Consider the following 24,758-nt stretch of genomic DNA (forward strand, 5'->3'; position numbering starts at 1 on the left):
GAGCCCCTCGTGGGGCAACCTGATTACCTTGTATCTACCCCAGCGCTTAGAACAGTGCTTGGCACATACTAAGCGTTTAACAAATACCAACATTGTTATTCTTATTCACTTCTCTGGGCCTCAGTGATCTCATCTGTAAAATGGGGATGAAGACTGTGAGCCCCCCGTGGGACAACCTGATCACCTTGTAACCTCCCCAGGGCTTAGAACAGTGCTTTGCACAGAGTAAGCGCTTAATAAATGCCATCATTATTATTATTATTATTGTCCACTTCTCTGTGCTTCAGTTACCTCATCTGTAAAATGGGGATATAGACTGTGAGCCCCCCATGGGACAACCTGATCACCTTGTAACAGTGGGCTCACAGTCTACCCCTCACCTTCCAGTATGGCTCAGTGGAAAGAGCCCGGGCTTTGGAGTCAGAGGTCATGGGTTCAAATCCCGGCTCCGCCAACTGTCAGCTGGGTGACTGTGGGCAAGTCACTTCACTTTTCTGCGCCTCAGTTCCCTCATCTGGAAAATGGGGATGAAGACTGTGAGCCCCCCGTGGGACAACCGATCACCTTGTACCTCCCCAGCGCTTAGAACAGTGCTTGGCACATTGTAAGCGCTTAATAAATGCCATCGTTATTATTGGAGAATTTTGGAGAAGCCCAGTAAAAATTAGAGAAGCAGCGTGGCTCAGTGGAAAGAGCCCGGGCTTAGGAGTCAGAGGCCATGGGTTCGAATCCCGGCTCTGCCACGTCTACTGTGTGACCTTGGGCAAGTCACTTCACTTCTCTGTGCCTCAGTTCCCTCATCTGGAAAATGGGGATGAAGACTGTGAGCCCCACGGGGGACAATCTGATCACCTTGGAGGAAGAGAGCTAGCTCTCTTCCTCCCTTCAAGGCCCTACTGAGAGCTCACCTCCTCCAGGAGGCCTTCCCACACTCAACCCCCTCTCCCCCTCACCATCCCCCCTGCCTTACCTCCTTTCCCTCCCCACAGCACCTGTATATATATATATATATATATATATATATATGTATATATATATATATATATATATATAATGTTTGTACATATTTATTACTCTATTTATTTATTTATTTTATTTGTAGATATTTATTCTATTTATTTTATTTTGTTCATATGTTTTGTTTCGTTGTCTGTCTCCCCCTTCTAGACCGTGAGCCCGCTGTTGGGTAGGGACCGTCTCTAGATGTTGCCGACTTGGACTTCCCAAGCGCTTAGTACAGTGCTCTGCACACAGTAAGTGCTCAATAAATGCCATTGAATGAATGAATGAATAATAATGATGGCATTTGTTAAGCGCTTACTATGTGCCAAGCACTGTTCTAAGTGCTAGGAGGGATACAAGATAATCAGGTTGTCCCACATGGGGCTCACAGCCACAGTGAGCGCTCAATAAATACGATTGAATGAATGACTGAATGAAGACCCCAGCGCTTAGAACGGTGCTTTGCACATTGTAAGCGCTTAACAAATACCAACATTATTATTACTATTATTACCCTGCCAAGGCACCGTACTAAGCGCCGGGGTAGATTCAAGCTAATCAGGTTGGACACGGTCCCTGTCCTGTCTTCATTCCCATTTTCCAGATGAGGGAACTGAGGCCCAGAGAAGTGAAGTGACTTGCTCAAGGTCACTGAGCGGACAAGTGGCGGAGGCAGGATTAGAGCCCAGGTCCTTCTAACTCCCAACCCCGGGCTTTGAAACCTTCTTAACACCAAGGCTGATTCCCAAGCGCTTAGTACAGTGGTCTGCACACAGTAAGTGCTCAATAAATACGATTGATGATGATGATGATGATGATTTATCCCCGTATTAGTGTCACTGATTTTCCTTCCGACCGTCTCTATATGTTGCCAACTTGTACTTCCCAAGCGCTTAGTACAGTGCTCTGCACACAGTAAGTGCTCAATAAATACGATTGAATGAATAATAATAATAATAATAATGGCATTTATTAAGCGCTATTATGTGCAAAGCACTGGTCTAAGTGCTGGGGCTGTTACAAGGTGATCAGGTTGTCCCACGGGGGGTTCACAGTCTTCATCCCCATTTTACAGATGAGGTCACTGAGGCCCAGAGAGTTAAGTGACTTGCCCAAGGTCACACAGCAGATATGTGGTGGAGCAGGGATTCGAACCCATGACCTCTGACTCCAAAGCCCGCGCTCTTTCCAACAGTTCGGAAAGCCCTGTCAATCAGTGGCATTTACTGAGCGCTTTCTGTGGGCAGAGCACTGTACTAAGCGCTTAATCTAGTGAGCCAAAGGGTGAACCACTGAGTCGACAAGCCACTCTAGGGGCTAAAAGTGTATTAAACCAATAACCCCCTAAGAGGGTTATCATACTAATAATATTACTACTAATAATAATGATGGTATTTGTTAAGTTAGAGAAGCAGCGTGGCTCAGTGGAAAGAGCCCGGGCTTTGGAGTCAGAGGTCATGGGTTCAAATCCCGGCTCCGCCAACTGTCAGCTGGGTGACTTTGGGCAAGTCACTTCACTTCGCTGGGCCTCAGTTCCCTCATCTGGAAAATGGGGATGAAGAGTGGGAGCCCCATGAGGGACAACCTGATCACCTTGTAACCTCCCCAGCGCTTAGAACAGTGCTTTGCACATAGTAAGCGCTTAATAAATGCCATTATTATTATTATTATTATTATTATTATTCTTTGAGCCTCAGTTACCTCATCTGTAAAATGTGGACTGAGACTGTGGGAACTCCATTTGGGACAAGGACTGTGTCTAAACTAATAAGCTCGTATCTACCGAGCGCTTAGAACAGTGCTTTGCACATAGTAAGCGCTTAACAAATACTATTATTACTATTATTATTATTATTACGGTGCCTGGCACGTAGTAAGCGCTTAACAGATACAATTAAAAGCGTAAAAAAAATTGTCTGGCTCCCTCGCTAGACTGGAAGCTCACTGTGGGCAGGGAGCATGTCTAGAGAAGCAGCGTGGCTCAGTGGAAAGAGCCCGGGCTTCGGAGTCATGGGTTCAAATCCCAGCTCCGCCACTTGTCAGCTGTGTGACTACGCAAGTCACTTCACTTCTCTGGGCCTCAGTTACCTCAGCTGTAAAATGGGGATGAAGACTGTGAGCCCCCCGTGGGACCACCTGGTCACCTTGTAACCTCCCCAGCGCTTAGAACAGTGTTTTGCACATAGTAAGCGCTTAAAAAAGACTAGCCTGTGAGCCCGCTGTTGAGTAGGGACCATCTCTATATGTTGCTAACTTGTACTTCCCAAGCGCTTAGTCCAGTGCTCTGCACACAGTAAGCACTCAATAAATATGATTGAATGAATGAACAAATACCATTATTATTATTATTATTCTCTGGGCCTCAGTGACCTCATCTATAAAATGGGGATGAAGACTGTGAGCCCCCCGTGGGACCACCTGGTCACCCTGTAACCACCCCAGCGCTTAGAACAGTGCTTTGCACATAGTAAGCGCTTAACAAGACTAGACTGTGAGCCCACTGTTGGGTAGGGACCGTCTCTAGATGTTGCCAACTTGGACTTCCCAAGCGCTTAGTACAGTGCTCTGCACACAGTAAGCACTCAATAAATATGATTGAATGAATGAATGAATGAACAAATACCATTCTTCTTCTTCTTCTTCTCTGGGCCTCAGTGACCTCATCTGTAAATCAATCAATCAATCAATCGTATTTATTGAGCGCTTACTGTGTGCAGAGCACTGTACTAAGCGCTTGGGAAGTACAGGTTGGCAACATATAGAGACAGTCCCTACCCAACAGTGGGCTCACAGTCTAAAATGGGGATGAAGACTGTGAGCCCCCTGTGGGACCACCTGGTCACCTTGTAACCTCCCCAGCGCTTAGAACAGTGCTTTGCACATAGTAAGCGCTTAATAAACGCCATCCTTATTGTCATTACGGCTACCAGCTCTGTTATACTGAACTCGCCCAAGCGTTTAGGACAATGCTCTGCACGCAGTAAATGATGGAAAAATACGGACGGTCGACTGATTTCAAGGAGCATCTTCTTGAGCAGCTTGTCATCCTAGATGAGGACATGTACCAGGAATCATCATCATCATCACCAATCGTATTTACTGAGCGCTTACTGTGTGCAGAGCGCTGTACTAAGCGCTTGGGAAGTACAAATTGGCAACATATGCCGTGTGACAAAGAAGATGATTCGAATTGTACTTCCCAAGCGCTTAGTACAGCGCTCTGCACACAGTAGGCGCTCAATAAATACGATTTTGAACGAATGATTCATTTCTGCCGCGTTCCTACCCTTTGGGTGGCAGCTATTTAGAAAGAAAAGGTCGGAAATGGGGCCACATGGACGCTTAGGCCTTCACAGACGCGGGGCGTCGAACCCACAATCACAACCGTCAGCGGACAGAGGGGACGCGGTGTTTAGGGGCTTGGGTGTTTCAACCCGACTTCTAAATCAATGTCTGGCGCGCAAATTAATTTCTCTTTTAGAAAAAGAAAGAAAAAAGAGGTGTGCGACGAACGGATTTTCAGTGCTGAAGCATTAGAAGTCAGACTTTAGAGTGACCATTTTCGCTTTCACACCTCAAAGGAAATTTTCAGTAGCTAAGTGTAAATTAAACACCCAGCTTAAATTTCCCTTGGAAATGGGAATTGTAATTATGGGGAACCCTTGCCGATCTATGGGTGATAACCATCCTTTTTTTTAAAAAAATAAAAATACTGTTTTATTCTTTCCCTATATTCCAGGACTCCAGGGACGGGGGAAGCTAATAAGCTATGTTCTGCTGGTATAGTAATAATAATGATGATGATAATAATAATAATAATAATTGCAGTACACTTTTAGTGCTTACCATTCATTCATTCATTCATTCAATCGCATTTATTGAGCACTTAGTGATCTATGGGTGACAACCTTCCTTTTTTTTTAAAAAAAAATACTGTTTTATTCTTTCCCTATATTCCAGGACTCCAGGGACGGGGGAAGCTAATAAGCTATGTTCTGCTGGTATACTACTAATAATAATGATAATAATAATAATTGTGGTACACTTTTAGTGCTTACCATTCCAATCGTATTTATTGAGCGCTTACTGATCTATGGGTGACAACCTCCCTTTTTTTAAAAAAAAAAAAATACTGTTTTATTATTTCCCTATATCCCAGGGCTCCAGGGACGGGGAAAGCTAATAAGCTATGTTGTGCTGGTATAGTAATAATAATAATGATGATAATAATAATAATAAGAATTGTGGTACACTTTTAGTGCTTACCATTCATTCATTCAATCGTATTTATTGAGCGCTTACTGATCTATGGGTGACAACCTTCCTTTTTTTTTTAAAAAAAATACTGTTTTATTCTTTCCCTATATCCCAGGACTCCAGGGACAGGGGAAGCTAATAAGCTATGTTCTGCTGGTATAGTAATAATAATAATGATGATAATAATAATAATAATTGTGGTACACTTTTAGTGCTTACCATTCATTCATTCATTCGTTCAATTGCATTTATTGAGCGCTTACTGATCAATGGGTGACAACCTTCCTTTTTTTTTAAAAAAAAAAAAGCTGTTTTATTCCTTCCCTATATCCCAGGACTCCAGGGATTGGGGGAAGCTAATAAGCTATGTTCTGCTGGTATAGTAATAATAATAATGATAATAATAATAATAATTGTGGTACACTTTTAGTGCTTACCATTCATTCATTCAATCATATTTATTGAGCGCTTACTGATCTATGGGTGACAACCCTCCTTTTTTTAAAAAAAAAATACTGTTTTATTCTTTCCCTAAATTCCAGGACTCCAGGGACGGGGGAAGCTAATAAGCTATGTTCTGCTGGTATAGTAATAATAATAATGATGATAATAATAATAATAATTGTGGTACACTTTTAGTGCTTACCATTCATTCATTCATTCGTTCAATCGTATTTACTGAGCGCTTACTGATCTATGGGTGACAACCTTCCTTTTTTTTTTTTAAAAAAAAGCTGTTTTATTCCTTCCCTATATCCCAGGACTCCAGGGACGGGGGAAGCTAATAAGCTATGTTCTGCTGGCATAGTAATAATAATAATAATGATGATAATTGCGGTACACTTTTAGTGCTTACTATTCATTCATTCATTCAATCGTATTTATTGAGCGCTTACTGATCTATGGGTGACAACCTTCTTTTTTTTAAAAAAAAAAACCTGTTTTATTCCTTCCCTATATTCTAGGACTCCAGGGATGGGGAATGCTAATAAGCTATGTTCGGCTGGCATAGTAATAATAATAACAATAATAATAATAATAATAATTGTGGTACACTTTCAGTGCTTACTATTCATTCATTCATTCAATCATATTTATTGAGTGCTTACTGATCTATGGGTGACAACCTTCCTTTTTTTTTTTTTTAAAAAAAAAGCCTGTTTTATTCTTTCCCTATATCCCAGGACTCCAGGGACAGGGGAAGCTAATAAGCCATGTTCTGCTGGCATAGTGATAATAATAATAATAATAATAATAATAATAATAATAATAATGATTGTGGTACACCTTTAGTGCTTACTATTCATTCATTCATTCAATCATATGTATTGAGTGCTTACTGATCTATGGGTGACAACCTTCCTTTTTTAAAAAAAAAAACACTCTGTTTTATTCTTTCCCTACATCCCAGGACTCCAGGGATGGGGGAAGCTAATAAGCTATGTTCTGCAATAATAATAATAATAATAAAAATTGTGGTACACTTTTAATGCTTACTATTCATTCATTCATCCAATCATATTTATTGAGCGCTTACTGTGTGCAGAGCACTGTACTAAGCGCTTGGGAAGTACAAGTTGGGGTATACATCAAGCACTGTTCTAAGCACTGGGGTAGATTCAAGATAACCACACAGTCTGCACACAGTAAGCGCTCAATAAATACGACTGAATGAATGATAACCTGGTCAGATATAGGTTCTGTTCCATATGGGGCTCGCAGTCTAAGTAGGAGAGCCAGAATATTTATATACATATCCTTAAGTAATATATAATATTACTGGATATATAATATATTATATTAATTATATTATATTAATATTATAATATAATTTTATAATATATAATAATAATGCCCGTCACCCCCTCTAGACTGTAAGCTCGTTGTGGGCATTCATTCAGTCGTATTTAATGAGCGCTTACTGTGTGCAGAGCACTGTACGGAGCACTTGGGAGAGTACAGTGTGACCTTGGGCAAGTCATTTACTTCTCCGTGCCTCAGTTCCCTCATCTGTAAAATGGAGATTAAGACTGTGAGCCCCACGTGGGACAACCTGAATCACCCTGCATCTACCCCAGTGCCCAGCACGTAGTAAGCGCTTAACAAATATCAAAATTAGAGAAGCAGCGTGGCTCAGTGGAAAGAGCAGGGGCTTGGGAGTCGGAGGTCGTGGGTTCTAATCCCGGCTCCGCCGCTTGTCTGCTGTGTGACTTTGGGCAAGTCACTTCACTTCTCTGGGCCTCAGTGACCTCATCTGTCAAATGGGGATTAAGACTGTGAGCCCCACGTGGGACATCCTGATTACCTTGTATCTCTCCCAGCGCTTAGAACAGTGCTTGGCACATAGTAAGCGCTTATATGTATATATGTTTGTACATATTTATTACTCTATTTATTTATTTATTTATTTTGCTTGTACATATCTATTCTATTTATTTTATTTTGTTAATATGTTTGGTTTTGTTGTCTGTCTCCCCCTTCTAGACTGTGAGCCCACTGTTGGGTAGGGACTGTCTCTACATGTTGCCAACTTGTACTTCCCAAGCGCTTAGTCCAGTGCTCTGCACACAGTAAGCGCTCAATAAATACGATTGATGATGATGATGATGATGCTTGGCACATAGTAAGCGCTTAACAAATGCCATTATTATTATTATTATTATTAATAACCAGACACACCCGCTGCCCACAACGAGCCAACGAGTCTGCTAACTCTATTGCACTGGACTCTCCCAAGAGCTTAGTACAGTGTTCGGCACATAGTAAGTGCTCAATAAATACGATTGAATGAATCTAGTACAGTGCTCTGCATGCAGTAAGCGCTCAATGAATACGACTGAATGAATGTAGCTATAATTCTATTTATTCTGATGGTATTGACACCTGTCTCCATGGTTTGTCGTCTTTCTCCCCCTCCTAGACTGTGAGCCCGCTGTTGGGTCGGGACCGTCTCTAGATGTTGCCAACTTGTACTTACCAAGCGCTTAGTCCAGTGCTCTGCACACAGTAAGTGCTCAATAAATACGATCGATTGATTGATGGGCTAGGCTCCTGCACAAATCCTTCCGGGAAACCAGAGCCAAGGTTTCCCTCTAATAATTCACTCATTCATTCAATCGTATTTATTGAGCGCTTACTGTGTGCACAGCACTGTACTATGCGCTTAATAATCAGAACTGCCCTCACTATGTGCCAAACACCCTGCTAAGCCCCGGAAAAATCCAAGATAATCAATTTGGACACAGTCCCTGTCCCATGTGGGGTGCCCAGCCTAAGTAAGAGGAAGAACAGTTAGGGAATCCCTAGTAGAGAAGTAGCGTGGCTCAATGGAAAGAGCCCGGGCTTGGGAGTCAGAGGTCATGGGTTCGAATCCCGGCTCCACCAATTGTCAGCTGGGTGACTTTGGGCAAGTCACTTCACTTCTCTGTGTCTCAGTCCCCTTATCTGTAAAAAGGGGATTAAGACTGTGAGCCCCCCGTGGGACAACTTGATCACCTTGTAACCTCCCCAGCGCTTAGAACAGTGCCTTGCACATAGTAAGTGCTTAATAAATGCCATTATTATTATTATTATTATTATTATTATTATTTTGGAGATGAGGACTCTGAGGCCCAGAGACTGAGCCCCCTTTTTCCTCTCCTCTTCCCCATCCCCCTGACCCTACCTCCTTCCCATCCCCACAGCACCTGTATAGATGTTTGGACAGATTTATTACCCGATTTATTTTCCTTGTACATATTTACTATTCTATTGATTTTGTTAACGATGTGCATTTAGCTTTAATTCTATTTGTTCTGACGACTTGACACCGGTCCACATGTTTTGTTTTGTCGTCTGTCTCCCCCTTCTAGACCGTGAGCCCGTTGTCAGGTAGGGACCATCTCTATCTGTTGCCAACTTGTACTTCCCAAGCGCTTAGCACAGCGCTCTGCACCCAGGAAGCGCTCAATAAATACGATTGAATGAATGAATATGTTGCCAACTTGTACTTCCCAAGCGCTTAGTCCAGTGCTCTGCACCCAGGAAGCGCTCAATACATACGATTGAATGAATGAATGAATGAATACATTGCCAACTTGTACTTCCCAAGCGCTTAGTCCAGTGCTCTGCTCACAATAAGTGCTCAATAAATATGATTGAATGAATGACTGAATGAATATGTTGCCAACTTGTACTTCCCAAGCGCTTAGTCCAGTGCTCTGCACACAGGAAGCGCTCAATAAATACGATTGAATGAATGAATATGTTGCCAACTTGTACTTCCCAAGCATTTAGTACAGTGCTCTGCACACAAGTGCTCAATAAATACGATTGAATGAATGACTGAATGCATATGTTGCCAACTTGTACTTCCCAAGTGCTTAGTACAGTGCTCTGCACCCAGGAAGCGCTCAATAAATATGAATGAATATGTTGCCAACTTGTACTTCCCAAGCGTTTAGTACAGTGCTCTGCACACAAGTGCTCAATAAATACGACTGAATGAATGACTGAATGCATATGTTGCCAACTTGTACTTCCCAAGTGCTTAGTACAGTGCTCTGCACCCAGGAAGCACTCAATAAATATGAATGAATGAATATGCTGCCAACTTGTAATAATAATAATAATAATGATGGCATTTATTAAGCGCTTACTATGTGCAGAGCACTGTTCTAAGCGCTGGGGGGGATACAAGGTGATCAAGTTGTCCCACATGGGGCTCACAGTCTTCATCCCCATTTTCCAGATGAGGTAACTGAGGCCCAGAGAAGTTAAGTGACTTGCCCAAGGTCACAAAGCAGACACGTGGCAGAGTCGGGATTCAAACCCATGACCTCTGACTCCAAAGCCCAGGCTCTTTCCACTGAGCCACGCTGCTTCTCTAAGCGCTCAATAAATACGATTGAATGAGTGAATGAATGACTATGTTGCCAACTTGTACTTCCCAGGCGCTTAGTCCAGTGCTCTGCACACAATAAGCGCTCAATAAATACGATTGAATGAACGGATGAATGAAGTGACTTGGCCAAGGGCACCGTCGCGATGAGAAACTCAGGTCCCCTGACCGCCGGCCCCGGGCTCTTTCCGCTAGGCCACAGAATCAATCAATCAACCAATCAATCGTATTTATTGAGCACTTACTGTGTGCAGAGCACTGTACTAAGCGCTTGGGAAGTACAAGTTGGCAACATATAGAGCCGGTCCCTACCCAACAGTGGGCTCACAGTCTAGAAGGGGAAGACAGAGAACAAAACCAAGCGCTCTCTCCGGCCAAGGCCCTAGAAACTCCGGGGGAATGAGAGGACAGAAAGACGAAATAATAATAATAATAATAATAATAATAATAATAATAATAATAATAATAATAATGGCATTTATTAAGAGCTTACTATGTGCAAAGCACTGTTCTAAGCGCTGCGGAGGCTACAAGGTGATCAGGTTGTCCCACGGGGGGCTCACGGTCTTAATCCCCATTTTACAGATGAGGGAACTGAGGCCCAGAGAAGTGAAGTGGCTTGCCCAAAGTCACCCAGATGACAAGTGGCAGAGCCAGGATTTGAACCCATGACCTCTGACTCCAAAGCCTGGGCTCTTTCCACTGAGCCATGCTGCTTCTCTAACTTGTACTTCCCAAGCGCTTAGTACAGTGCTCTGCACACAGTAAGCGCTCAATAAATATGATTGAATGAATGAATACAGTGCTCTGCACACAGTAAGCGCTCAATAACTACGACTGAATGAATGAATGAAATGAATGAATGAACGAATTGTATTCTACTCTCCCAAGAGCTTAGTAATAATAATAATAATGATGGCATTTATTAAGCGCTTACTATGTGCAAAGCACTGTTCTAAGCGCTGGGGAGGCTACAAGGTGATCAGGTTGTCCCACGGGGGGCTCACAAGTCTTCATCCCCATTTTCCAGATGAGGGCACTGAGGCCCAGAGAAGTGAAGTGACTTCCCCAAAGTCACACAGCTGACAGTTGGCGGAGCTGGGATTTGAACCCATGACCTCTGACTCAATCAATCAATCAATCGCATTTATTGAGCGCTTACTGTGTGCAGAGCACTGTACTAAGCGCTTAAGCCCGGGCTCTTTCCACTGAGCCACGCTGCTTCTCCTAATCATCATCGATCGGATTTATTGAGCGCTTATTGTGTGCAGAGCACTGTACTAAGCGCTTGTACATTCTCCTTAGAATTACATTAGGAGAATTACATTCTCCTAATGTAATGAAATGTGACATTACGACTCGTCAGCCTTTTTTCCATCTTTTTTTCGCCCCCATCCCTCGGAGGAGAGGCCAGAGACCGTTGCCATGGAGACCACCGCTGCGGAGTTGTGAGTGACAGGCCTCCCGGGCTGGCCTGGCCAATTTATTGCACGAAAGCAGCGGGCTCTGACTCAATCAATCAATCGATCGTATTTATTGAGCGCTTCCTGTGTGCAGAGCACTGTACTAAGCGCTTGGGAAGTCCAAGTTGGCAACACATAGAGACAGTCCCTACCCAACAGTGGGCTCACAGTCTAAAAGGGTGTGAGGGGGACGGGGAGCCAAAATAATCAATCAATCAATCAATCAATCAATCGTATTTATTGAGCGCTTACTGTGTGCTGAGCACTGTACTAATCAATCAATCGTATTTATTGAGCGCTTACTGTGTGCAGAGCACTGTACTAAGCGCTTGGGAGGTCCAAGTTGGCAACATATAGAGACGGTCCCTACCCAACAGTGGGCTCACAGTCTAGAAGGGTGTGAGGGGGACGGGGAGCCAAAATAATCAATCAATCAATCAATCAATCAATCAATCGTATTTATTGAGCGCTTACTGTGTGCTGAACACTGTACTAATCAATCAATCAATCGCATTTATTGAGCACTTACTGTGTGCTGAGCACTTTACTAAGCGCTTGGGACGTCCAAGTTGGCAACATATAGAGACAGTCCCTACCCGACAGCGGGCTCACAGTCTAAAAGGATGTGAGGGGGACGGGGAGCCAAAATAATCAATCAATCAATCAATCAATCAATCGTATTTATTGAGCGTTTACTGTGTGCTGAGCACTGTACTAATCAATCAATCAATCGTATTTATTGAGCGCTTACTGTGTGCTGAGCACTGTACTAAGCGCTTGGGAGGTCCAAGTTGGCAACATATAGAGATGGTCCCTACCCGACAGCGGGCTCACAGTCTAAAAGGATGTGAGGGGGACGGGGAGCCAAAATAATCAATCAGTGAATCAATCGTATTTATTGAGCGCTTACTGTGTGCAGAGCACTGGACTAAGCGCTTGGGAGGTACAAGTTGGCAACATATAGAGACAGTCCCTACCCAACAGTGGGCTCACAGTCTAAGAGGGTGTGAGGGGGACGGGGAGCCAAAATAATCAATCAATCAATCAATCGTATTTATTGAGCGCTTACTGTGTGCAGAGCACTGTACTAAGCGCTTGGGAAGTCCAAGTTGGCAACATATAGAGACGGTCCCTACCCAACAGTGGGCTCACAGTCTAAGAGGGTGTGAGGGGGATAGGGAGCCAAATAATCAATCAATCAATCGTATTTATTGAGCGCTTACTGTGTGCAGAGCACTGGACTAAGCGCTTGGGAGGTACAAGTTGGCAACATATAGAGACGGTCCCTACCCCACAGCGGGCTCACAGTCTAGAAGGGGGAGACAGACGACTAAACAAAACGTATAAACCAAATAAAATAAATAGAATAAACATGTACAAGTAAAATAAATAAATACATAGAGTAATAAATACGTCCAAACATATGTGTGTTCCGTCGAACCAAAATCCTACAACTGTTCATTCATTCAGTCATTCAGTCGTATTTATTGAGCGCTTCCTGTGAGCAGAGCACTGTACTAAGCGCTTGGGAAGTCCAAGTTGGCAACACATAGAGACGGTCCCTACCCAACAGCGGGCTCACAGTCTAAAAGGGTGTGAGGGGGACGGGGAGCCAGAATAATCAATCAATCAATCAATCGTATTTATTGAGCGCTTCCTGTGAGCAGAGCACTGTACTAAGCACTTGGGAGGTACAAGTTGGCAACATATAGAGACGGTCCCTACCCAACAGCGGGCTCACAGTCTAAAAGGGTGTGAGGGGGACGGGGAGCCAAAATAATCAATCAATCAATCAATCAATCAATCGTATTTATTGAGCGCTTACTGTGTGCTGAACACTGTACTAATCAATCAATCAATCAATCGTATTTATTGAGCGCTTACTGTGCGCTGAGCACTGTATTAAGCGCTTGGGAAGTCCAAGTTGGCAACATATAGAGACAGTCCCTACCCAACAGCGGGCTCACAGTCTAAAAGGGTGTGAGGGGGACGGGGAGCCAAAATAATCAATCAATCAATCAATCGTATTTATTGAGCGCTTCCTGTGTGCAGAGCACTGTACTAAGCGCTTGGGAAGTCCAAGTTGGCAACATATAGAGACAGTCCCTACCCAACAGCGGGCTCACACTCTAAAAGGGTGTGAGGGGGACGGGGAGCCAAAAGAATCAATCAATCAATCAATCGTATTTATTGAGCGCTTCCTGTGTGCAGAGCACTGTACTAAGCGCTTGGGAGGTACAAGTTGGCAACGTATAGAGACAGTCCCTACCCAACAGTGGGCTCACAGTCTAAAAGAGGATAATAATGTGTTTTTTCCACCTGGAAATGTCTTCCCTTCAGACCCACGATGGGGCTGCTGTTGGCGGCGCTTAACTGGCGCGCGTCTTGGGCCTGAAATCCATCTCATCTTTCAACCGGGAGAAAGACTGAGGCCCCCCGGATCGGTTGCCTTGGTAACGGGAAATCACCAGGGCAACGAACCAATTGCCGCTTCCCAGACAGCAAATCATAGGCCTTCCAACCTGAGGAGGAGGGAGTCACGGAGAGGGGGGAAAAAGGAAAAAAAAGAGCCGGCGACGGCTTCGAGGAGAGAAATAAGAAACAATGATTCCTGACGGAGTGTCATCCTTTCTCCCGATGGCTCTTCCTTTTTACTTTTATAATAATAATATTAATAATGGCATTTGTTAAGCGCTTACTATGTGCAAAGTACTGTTCTAAGCGCTGGGGGGGGGGATACAATGTGATCAAGTTGTCCCACGTGGGGCTCCCAGTCTAAATCCCCCTTTTTACAGATGAGGGAACGGAGGCTCAGAGAAGTTAAGTGACTTGCCCAAGGTCACACAGCAGACTTGGGGTGGAGCCGGGATTCAAACCCATGACCTCCGACTCCAAAGCCCCGGCTCTTTCCACTGAGCCACGCGGCTTCTTCTTTTATCATCATCATCATCATCATCAATCGTATTTATTGAGCGCTTACTGTGCGCAGAGCACTGTACTAAGCGCTTGGGAAGTACAAATTGGCAACATCTAGAGACGGTCCCTACCCAACAGCGGGCTCACAGTCTAAAAGGGGGAGGCAGAGAACAAAACCAAACAGACTAACAAAATAAAATAAATAGAATAGATATGGACAAGTAAAATAAGCCCACTGTTGGGTAGGGACTGTCTCTATATGTTGCCAACTTGGACTTCCCAAGCGCTTAGTCCAGTGCTCTGCACACAGTAAGCGCTCAATAAATACGATTGATTGATTGATTGATTGAAGGCAACTACTTGGGGGCTAGGGGAGGATGCGATGAGGAGGAGATGGGAGGGACGGGGAGGTGGCGCGGTATTGTCCGCACGCTGAAATGTCGCCTCGAGTGTGTCCCCAACCTTCTGGAAACCCTCTCGTTCATCCAGTCTATTTATTTTATTCTGTTAGTATGTTTGGTTTTGTTCTCCGTCTCCCCCTTTTAGACTGTGAGCCCACTGTTGGGCAGGGACTGTCTCTATGTGCTGCCAACTTGGACTTCCCAAGCGCTTAGTACAGTGCTCTGCACACAGTAAGCACTCAGTAAATACGATTGATGATGATGATCCGGTCGATCGCATTTATTGAGCCCTTAACCGGGTGTAGAGCACTGTACTAAGCGCTTGGGAGAGTACGACAGAACAGTAAACAGACACATTCCCCGTCCACAACAAGCAGACGGTCTTAGGGATGCTGAAGAACTGCCTTTGGGTTATCCACCCCTCCCTCATCCCAAAACCACTCATGTCTACATCCGTCATTAATTTCTATTAACATTAATAATAATAATAATGGCAGTTATTAAGCGCCTACTATGTGCCAAGCACTGTTCTAAGCACTGGGGAGAATGCGACAGAACAGTAAACAGACACATTCCCCGTCCACAACAAGCAGACGGTCTTAGGGATGCGGAAGAACTGCCTTTGGATTATCCACCCCTCCCTCAACCCAAAAGCACTCATGTCTACATCCGTTATTGATTCCTATTAATAATAATAAAATAATAATAATGGCATTTATTAAGCGCTTACTATGTGCCAAGCACTGTTCTAAGCGCTGGGAAGAGTACGACAGAACAGTAAACAGACACATTCCCTGTCCACAACAAGCAGACAGTCTTAGGGACGTTGAAGAACTGCCTTTGGATTATCCACCACTCCCTCAACCCAAAAGCACTAATGTCTACATCCGTTATTGATTTCTATTATTATTATTAATAATAATAATGGCATTTATTAAGCACTTACTATGTGCCAAGCACTGTTCTAAGCGCTGGGGAGAGTATGACAGAACAGTAAACAGACACATTCCCCGTCCACAACAAGCAGACGGTTTTAGGGATGATGAAGAACTGATTTTGGATTATCCACCCCTCCCTCAACCCAAAAGCACTCATGTCTACATCCGTTATTGATTTCTATTAATAATAATAATAATAATAATAATGGCATTTATTAAGCGCTTACTATGTGCCAAGCACTGTTCTAAGCGCTGGGGAGAGTATGACAGAACAGTAAACAGACACATTCCCTGTCCACAACAAGCAGACGGTCTTAGGGATGCTGAAGAACTAACTGCCTTTGGATTATCCACCCCTCCCTCATCCCAAAAGCACTCATGTCTACATCCGTTATTGATTCTATTAATATTAATAATAATAATAATGGCATTTATTAAGCACTTACTATGTGCCAAGCACTGTTCTAAGCGCTGGGGAGAGTACGACAGAACAGTAAACAGACACATTCCCTGTCCACAACAAGCAGACGGTTTTAGGGATGCTGAAGAACTGCCTTTGGATTATCCACCCCTCCCTCATCCCAAAAGCACTCATGTTTACATCAGTTATTGATTTATATTAATAATAATAATAATAATAATAATAATAATGGCAGTTGTTAAGCGCTTACTATGTGCCAAGCACTGTTCTAAGCGCTGGGGAGAGTACGATAGAACAGTAAACAGACACATACCCTGTCCACAACAAGCAGAAGGTTTTAGGGATGCTGAAGAACTGCCTTTGGATTATCCACCCCTCCCTCATCCCAGAAGCACTCATGTCTACATCCGTTATTGATTTCTATTAATATTAATAATAATAATAATAATGGCATTTATTAAGCGCTTACTATGTGCCAAGCACTGTACTAAACGCTTGGGAGAGTACGACAGAACAGTAAACAGACACATTCCCTGTCCACAACAAGCAGACGGTCTTAGGGATGCTGAAGAACTGCCTTTGGATTATCCACCCCTCCCTCAACCCAGAAGCACTCATGTCTACATCTGTTATTGATTTCTATTAATAATAATAATAATAATAATAATAATGGCAGTTATTAAGCGCTTACTATGTGCCAAGCACTGTTCTAAGAGCTGGGGAGAGTACGACAGAACAGTAAACAGACACATTTCCCGTCCACAACAAGCAGACGATTTTAGGGATGCTGAAGAACTGCCTTTGGATTATCCACCCCTCCCTCATCCCAGAAGCACTCATGTCTACATCCGTTATTGATTTCTATTAATAATAATAATAATAATGCCATTTATTAAGCACCTACTATGTGCCAAGCACTGTTCTAAGCGCTGGGGAGAGTATGATAGAACAGTAAACAGACACATTCCCTGTCCACAACAAGAGGACGGTCTTAGGGATGCTGAAGAACTGCCTTTGGATTATCCACCCCTCCCTCATCCCAGAAGCACTCATGTCTACATCCTTTATTGATTTCTATTAATAATAATAATGGCATTTATTAAGCACTTACTATGTGCCAAGCACTGTTCTAAGCGCTGGGGAGAGTACGACAGACCAGTAAACAGACACATTCCCTGTCCACAACAAGCAGACGGTCTTAGGGATGCTGAAGAACTGCCTTTGGATTATCCACTCCTCCCTCAACCCCAAAGCACTCATGTCTACATCCGTTATTGATTTCTATTAATAATAATGATAATAATAATAATAATGGCAGTTATTAAGCGCTTACTATGTGCCAGCACTGTTCTAAGCGCTGGGGAGCGTACGACAGACCAGTAAACAGACACATTCCCTGTCCACAACAAGCAGACAGTCTTAGGGATGCTGAAGAACTAACTGCCTTTGGATTATCCACCCCTCCCTCATCCCAAAAGCACTCATGTCTACATCCGTTATTGATTCCTATTAATAATAATAATAATACTAATGGCATTTATTAAGCGCTTACTATGTGCCAAGCACTGTTCTAAGCGCTGGGGAGAGTACGATAGAACAGTAAACAGACACATTCCCTGTCCACCACAAGCAGACGGTCTTAGGGATGCTGAAGAACTGCCTTTGGATTATCCACCCCTCCCTCATCCCAAGAGCACTCATGTCTACATCCGTTATTGATTTCTATTAATAATAATAATAATAATAATAATAATGACATTTATTAAGCGCTTACTATGTGCCAAGCACTGTTCTAAGCACTGGGGTAGATACAAGGTCATCAGGTTGTCCCACGGGGGCTCACAGTCTTCATCCCCATTTTCCAGATGAGGTCACTGAGGCCCAGAGAAGCTAAGTGACTTGCCCAAAGTCACACAGCTGACAATTGGTGGAGCCGGGGTTTGAACCCATGACTTTTTTTTAATAATAGCATTTATTAAGCGCTTACTATGTGCAAAGCACTGTTCTAAGCGCTGGGGGGATACAAGGTGATCAGGTTGTCCCACGGGGGGTTTCACAGTCTTCATCCCCGTTTTCCAGAGGTGGGAACTGAGGCCGAGAGAAGTGCAGTGACTTGCCCAAAGTCAGTTGGGCCTCAGTTCCCTCATCTGTAAAATGGGGATGAAGACTGTGAGCCCCCTGGGGGACAACCTGATCACCTTGTAACCTCCCTAGCGCTTAGAACAGTGCTTTGCACATAGTAAGTGCCTAATAAATGCCATTCTTATTATCATTATTATTATTATTATTATCATCCTGCTCTATCCATCCCAGCACGTAGTACAGTGTCTGGCACATAGTAAGCGCTTAATAAATACCACCATTGTTATCATGACTTAGAACAGACTGTCCAAGGCCACAACGGAACCAATGGGATTTGCTCTATCCAACGCAGGACTTAGTACAGTGTCTGGCACATAGTAAGCGCTTAATAAATACCATCATTACTAGAACGGACCGTCCAAGACCACAGCAGAACCAACGGGATTTGCTCCATCCATCCCAGCACTTAGTACAGTGTCTGGCACATAGGAAGCGCTTAATAAATACCACCATTACTAGAATGGACCATCCAAGATGACAACGGAACCAACGGGATTTGCTCTATCCATCCCAGCACTTAGTACAGTGTCTTGGCACATAGTAAGCACTTAATAAATACCACCATTACTAGAATGGACCGTCCAAGACCACAACAGAACCAATGGGATTTGCTCTATCCAACCCAGCACTTAATACAGTGTCTGGTACATAGTAAGCGCTTAATAAGCACCACCATTATTATCATGACCTAGAACGGACAGTCCAAGGCCACAACAGAACCAACGGGATTTGCTCTATCCATCCCAGCACTTAGTACAGTGCCTGGCACATAGTAAGCACTTAATAAATACCATCATTACTAGAATGGACCGTCCAAGGCCACAACGGAACCAACGGGATTTGCTCTATCCATCCCAGCACTTAATACAGTGTCTGGCACATAGTAAGCGCTTAATAAATACCATCATTACTAGAATGGACCGTCCAAGACCACAGCAGAACAAACGGGATTTGCTCCATCCAACCCAGCCCTTAGTACAGTGTCTGGCACATAGTAAGCGCTTAATAAATACCATCATTACTAGAATGGACCGTCCAAGACGACAACGGAACCAACGGGATTTGCTCCATCCATCCCAGCACGTAGTACAGTGTCTGGCACATAGTAAGTGCTTAATAAATCCCACCATTACTAGAATGGACCATCCAAGACCACAACGGAACCAACGGGATTTGCTCTATCCAACCCAGCACTTAGTACAGTGTCTGGCACATAGTAAGCACTTAATAAATACCACCATTACGAGAACGGACCATCCAAGATGACAACGGAACCAACGGGATTTGCTTTATCCAAGCCAGCACTTAGTACAGTGTCTGGCACATAGTAAGCGCTTAATAAATACCACCATTACTAGAATGGACCGTACAAGACCACAACGGAACCAACGGGATTTGCTCTATCCATCCCAGCACTTAGTACAGTGCCTGGCACATAGTAAGCACTTAATAAATACCACCATTACTAGAATGGACCATCCAAGGCCACAACGGAACCAACGGGATTTGCTCTATCTGGCACATAGTAAGCACTTAATAAATACCATCATTACTAGAATGGACCGTCCAAGACGACAATGGAACCAACGGGATTTGCTCCATCCATCCCAGCACTTAGTACAGTGTCTGGCACATAGTAAGCGCTTAATAAATCCCATCATTACTAGAATGGACCGTCCAAGGCCACAACGGAACCAACGGGATTTGCTCCATCCATCCCAGCACTTAGTACAGTGTCTGGCACATAGTAAGCGCTTAATAAATACCATCATTACTAGAATGGACCGTACAAGGCCACAACGGAACCAACGGGATTTGCTCCATCCATCCCAGCACTTAATACAGTGTCTGGCACATAGTAAGTGCTTAATAAATACCATCATTACTAGAATGGACCGTCCAAGGCCACAATGGAACCAACGGGATTAGCTCTATCCGGCACATAGTAAGCACTTAATAAATACCATCATTACTAGAATGGACAGTCCAAGATAACAACGGAACCAACGGGATTTGCTCCATCCATCCCAGCACTTAGTACAGTGTCTGGCACATAGTAAGCACTTAATAAATACCATCATTACTAGAATGGACCGTCCAAGATGACAACGGAACCAACGGGATTTGCTCCATCCATCCCAGCACTTAGTAGAGTGTCGGGCACATAGTAAGCGCTTAATAAATCCCACCATTACTAGAATGGACCGTCCAAGACCACAACGGAACCAACGGGATTTGCTCTATCCGGCATATAGTAAGCACTTAATAAATACCATCATTACTAGAATGGACCGTCCAAGACGACAACGGAACCAACGGGATTTGCTCCATCCATCCCAGCACTTAGTACAGTGTCGGGCACATAGTAAGCGCTTAATAAATACCATCATTACTAGAATGGACCGTCCAAGACGACAACGGAACCAACGGGATTTGCTCTATCCATCCCAGCACTTAATACAGTGTCGGGCACGTAGTAAGCACTTAATAGATACCATCATTACTGGAATGGACCATCCAAGACCACAATGGAACCAACGGGATTTGCTCCATCCGGCACATAGTAAGCACTTAATAAATACCATCATTACTAGAATGGACCGTCCAAGACGACAACGGAACCAACGGGATTTGCTCCATCCATCCCAACACTTAGTACAGTGTCTGGCACATAGTAAGCGCTTAATAAATACCATCATTACTAGAATGGACCGTCCAAGGCCACAATGGAACCAACGGGATTTGCTCCATCCATCCCAGCACTTAGTACAGTGTCGGGCGCATAGGAAGCGCTTAATAGATACCATCATTACTAGAATGGACCGTCCAAGGCGACGACGGAACCAACGGGATTTGCTCCATCCATCCCAGCACTTAGTACAGTGTCGGGCACATTGTAGGCGCTTAATAAATACCACCGTGATTATCATGACCTAGAACGGACAGTCCCGGGACCACAACGGCACGCGCTCTCTCCACGAGGCCGTGCCGCTTTCCCAGGAGCGCGTGATTGAATGAATAATTCAATCCAGGGAAAGCCCCGGCCGGTGCGGAAGCGGGGCGATCCAAGCTGACCTTCTGCAGGAAGAGGACGATCCTGACGAGCATCTGGGCGTGGAGCTCCTCCAAGGTGAACAGGGTCCGGGGGGGTGCGGATGAAAAGCTTGGTTTTCCCGTAGGCCACGTCGTCCTGAAACCCGCAGCCGTCGATCAGTTTCTTCACGGCTTCTCTGTCGGAGGGAAGGTCGTGATTTGGCCAGGTGAACTTGGAGAGCATCTTGTATCTGGGAGGAGGACAACGTTAACTCTCATTTAATATATATATATATATATATACACACATACATATAGTGCTTTGCACGTGGTGAGCACTTGATAAATGCCACCATTACTATTATCATTGTTATGATCCCGCGTGGGATCCGCTTGTACCCTCCCCAGAGCTTAGAACAGTGCTCGGCACATAGTAAGCGCTGAATAAATGCCATCATTATTACTCCGGGCCTTAATTCCCTCATCTGGAAAATGGGGATGAAGACTGTGAGCCCCCCAGGGGACAACCTGATCACCTTGTAACCTCTCCAGCGCTTAGAACGGTGCTTTGCACATAGTAAGCGCTTAATAAATGCCATTATTATTATTATTATTATATACATATACATATATACGTATATATGTTTGTACATATATGTACATATGTATGTTTGTTAGTATGTTTGGTTTTGTTCTCCGTCTCCCCCTTTTAGACTGTGAGCCCGCTGTTGGGTAGGGACCGTCTCTAGACGTTGCCAACTTGGACTTCCCAAGCGCTTAGTAAAGTGCTCTGCACACAGTAAGCGCTCAATAAATATGATTGATTGATTGATTGATTGATTGACTGAATTATTCATTCAATCGCTCGCTCCTGGGAAAGCAGCACGGTGGGCTCACAGTTATGTGTGTGTGTGTGTGTGTGTGTGTGTGTGTGTGTGTGTGTGTGTGTATGTTTGTACATATTTATTACTCCATTTATTTATTTATTTATTTATTTATTTATTTTACTTGCACATATCTATTCTATTTATTTTATTTTGTTAGTACGTTTGGTTTTGTTCTCTGTCTCCCCCTTTTAGACTGTGAGCCCACTGTTGGGGAGGGACCGTCTCTAGATGTTGTCAACTTGGACTTCCCAAGCGCTCAGTACAGTGCTCTGCCCACAGTAAGCACTCAATAAATATGATTGATTGATTGATTGATCATTCATTCAATCATATTTATTGAGCACTTACTGTGTGCAGAGGAGGCTACACGGTGATCAGGTTGTCCCACGGGGGGTTCACAGTCTTCATCCCCATTTTCCAGATGAGGGAACTGAGGCCCAGAGAAATGAATTGACGCTGCAGAAGCAGCGTGGCTCAGTGGAAAGAGCCCGGGCTTTGGAGTCAGAGGTCATGGGTTCGAATCCCGGCTCTGTCACATGTCTGCTGTGTGACCTTGGGCAAGTCACTTAACTTCTCGGAGCCTCAGTTCCCTCATCTGGAAAATGGGGATGACGACTGTGAGCCCCACGCGGGACAGCCTGATCACCTTGTGTCCCCCCAGCGCTTAGAACAGTGCTTTGCACATAGTAAGTGCTTAGCAAATGCCATTATTATTATTATTATGGCCCAAGGTCCCACAGCTGACAGTTGGCGGAGCCGGGATTCGAACCCACGACCTCTGACTCCAAAGCCCGGGCTCTTTCCACTGAGCCACGGTTCCAGTCCTGGCTCTGCCACCCGTTTGCTGTGTGACCTCGGGCCAGTTGTTGCCCTTCTCTGGGCCTCGGTTTCAATCAATCAATCAATCGTATTTATTGAGCGCTTACTGTGTGCAGAGCACTGGACTAAGCGCTTGGGAAGTCCAAGTTGGCAACATATAGAGACGGTCCCGACCCAACAGTGGACTCACCTCATCTATAAAATGGGGATTAAGCCTGGGTGTCCCATGTGGGACAGGGATTGGGTCCAATCCAATCTCCTTCCTCTCCCCCTCGTCCCCCTCTCCATCCCCCCCATCTTACCTCCTTCCCTTCCCCACAGCACCCGTATATCTGGATATATGTTTGTACAGATTTATTACTCTATTTATTTATTCATTTATTTTACTTGTACATATCTATTCTATTTTATTTTGTAGTATGTTCGGTTTTGTCCCCCCCTTTTAGACTGTGAGCCCACTGTTGGGTAGGGACTGTCTCTAGATGTTGCCAACTTGGACTTCCCAAGCGCTCAGTCCAGTGCTCTGCACACAGTAAGCGCTCAATAAATACGACTGATGATGATGCTGATCTGCTTGTATCCACCCCAGCGCTTAGTACAGTGCCTGGCACGCAGCAAGCGCCTAACAAACACCCCAATTGTTACCGTCCAGGGCCGCGACTGTCCGCAATGAATAGTGTCAGGCTGCTTATCCCGGCTCGGGGAACAGAGTCACTCTTAATTCCCTCCCTGCGGCTAACGGCGTGACCTTTTTCACATATCGAGTCAGAATCCTCAACCTTCCCGCTAATTAAGCGGGAATTGACGCTTAATTCAATAATTCAAGAGCTTAGTCCAGTGCTCTGCACACAGTAAGCGCTCAATAAATATGACTGATTGATTAATTAGAGAGAAGAACTCAGAATCAATAAATACGATTGAATGAATGAAATAGAGACGGCCCCTACCCAACAACAGGCAGTCTGCTCCGGACATGTGGCATCGCTTCTAATAATAATAATAATAATAATGATGATGATGGCATTTATTAAGCGCTTACTATGTGCAAAGCACTGTTCTAAGCACTGGGGAGGACACAAGGTGATCAGGTTGTCCCAAGGGGGGTTCACAGTCTTCATCCCCATTTTACAGATGAGGTAACCGAGGGACAGAGAAGTGAAGTGACTTGCCCAAAGTCACACAGCTGATAATTGGCGGAGCCAGGATTTGAACCCATGGCCTCTGACTCCAAAGCCCAGGCTCTTTCCAGTGAGCCATGCTAGACTGTGAGCCAGCTGTCGGGTAGGGACCGTCTCTATATGTTGCCAACTTGGACTTCCCAAGCGCTTAGTACAGTGCTCTGCACACAGTAAGTGCTCAATAAATATGACTGATTGATTAATTAGAGAGAAGAACTCAGAATCAATAAATACGATTGAATGAATGAAATAGAGACGGCCCCTACCCAACAACAGGCTCACAGTCTGCTCCGGACACGTGGCATCGCTTCTAATAATAATAATAATAATAATGATAATAATGATGATGGCATTTATTAAGCGCTTACTATGTGCAAAGCACTGTTCTAAGCACTGGGGAGGACACAAGGTGATCAGGTTGT

At 44.3% G+C, this 24,758-nt stretch overlaps 1 protein-coding gene across 1 annotated transcript in view; it reads right to left on the reverse strand.

Annotated features, from left to right (window-relative positions):
- MYO1D (myosin ID) overlaps positions 1-24,758 on the reverse strand; it is a 350,574-nt gene that overhangs the window by 151,430 nt on the left and 174,386 nt on the right. The window contains 2 exon segments of the mRNA XM_038754744.1: positions 21,495-21,566; positions 21,568-21,703. Coding sequence (XP_038610672.1) covers positions 21,495-21,566; positions 21,568-21,703 — 208 coding nt within the window.

The sequence above is a fragment of the Tachyglossus aculeatus genome, chromosome 11, assembly GCF_015852505.1.
Source record: "Tachyglossus aculeatus isolate mTacAcu1 chromosome 11, mTacAcu1.pri, whole genome shotgun sequence".
In the NCBI taxonomy this organism is placed as follows: domain Eukaryota; kingdom Metazoa; phylum Chordata; class Mammalia; order Monotremata; family Tachyglossidae; genus Tachyglossus; species Tachyglossus aculeatus.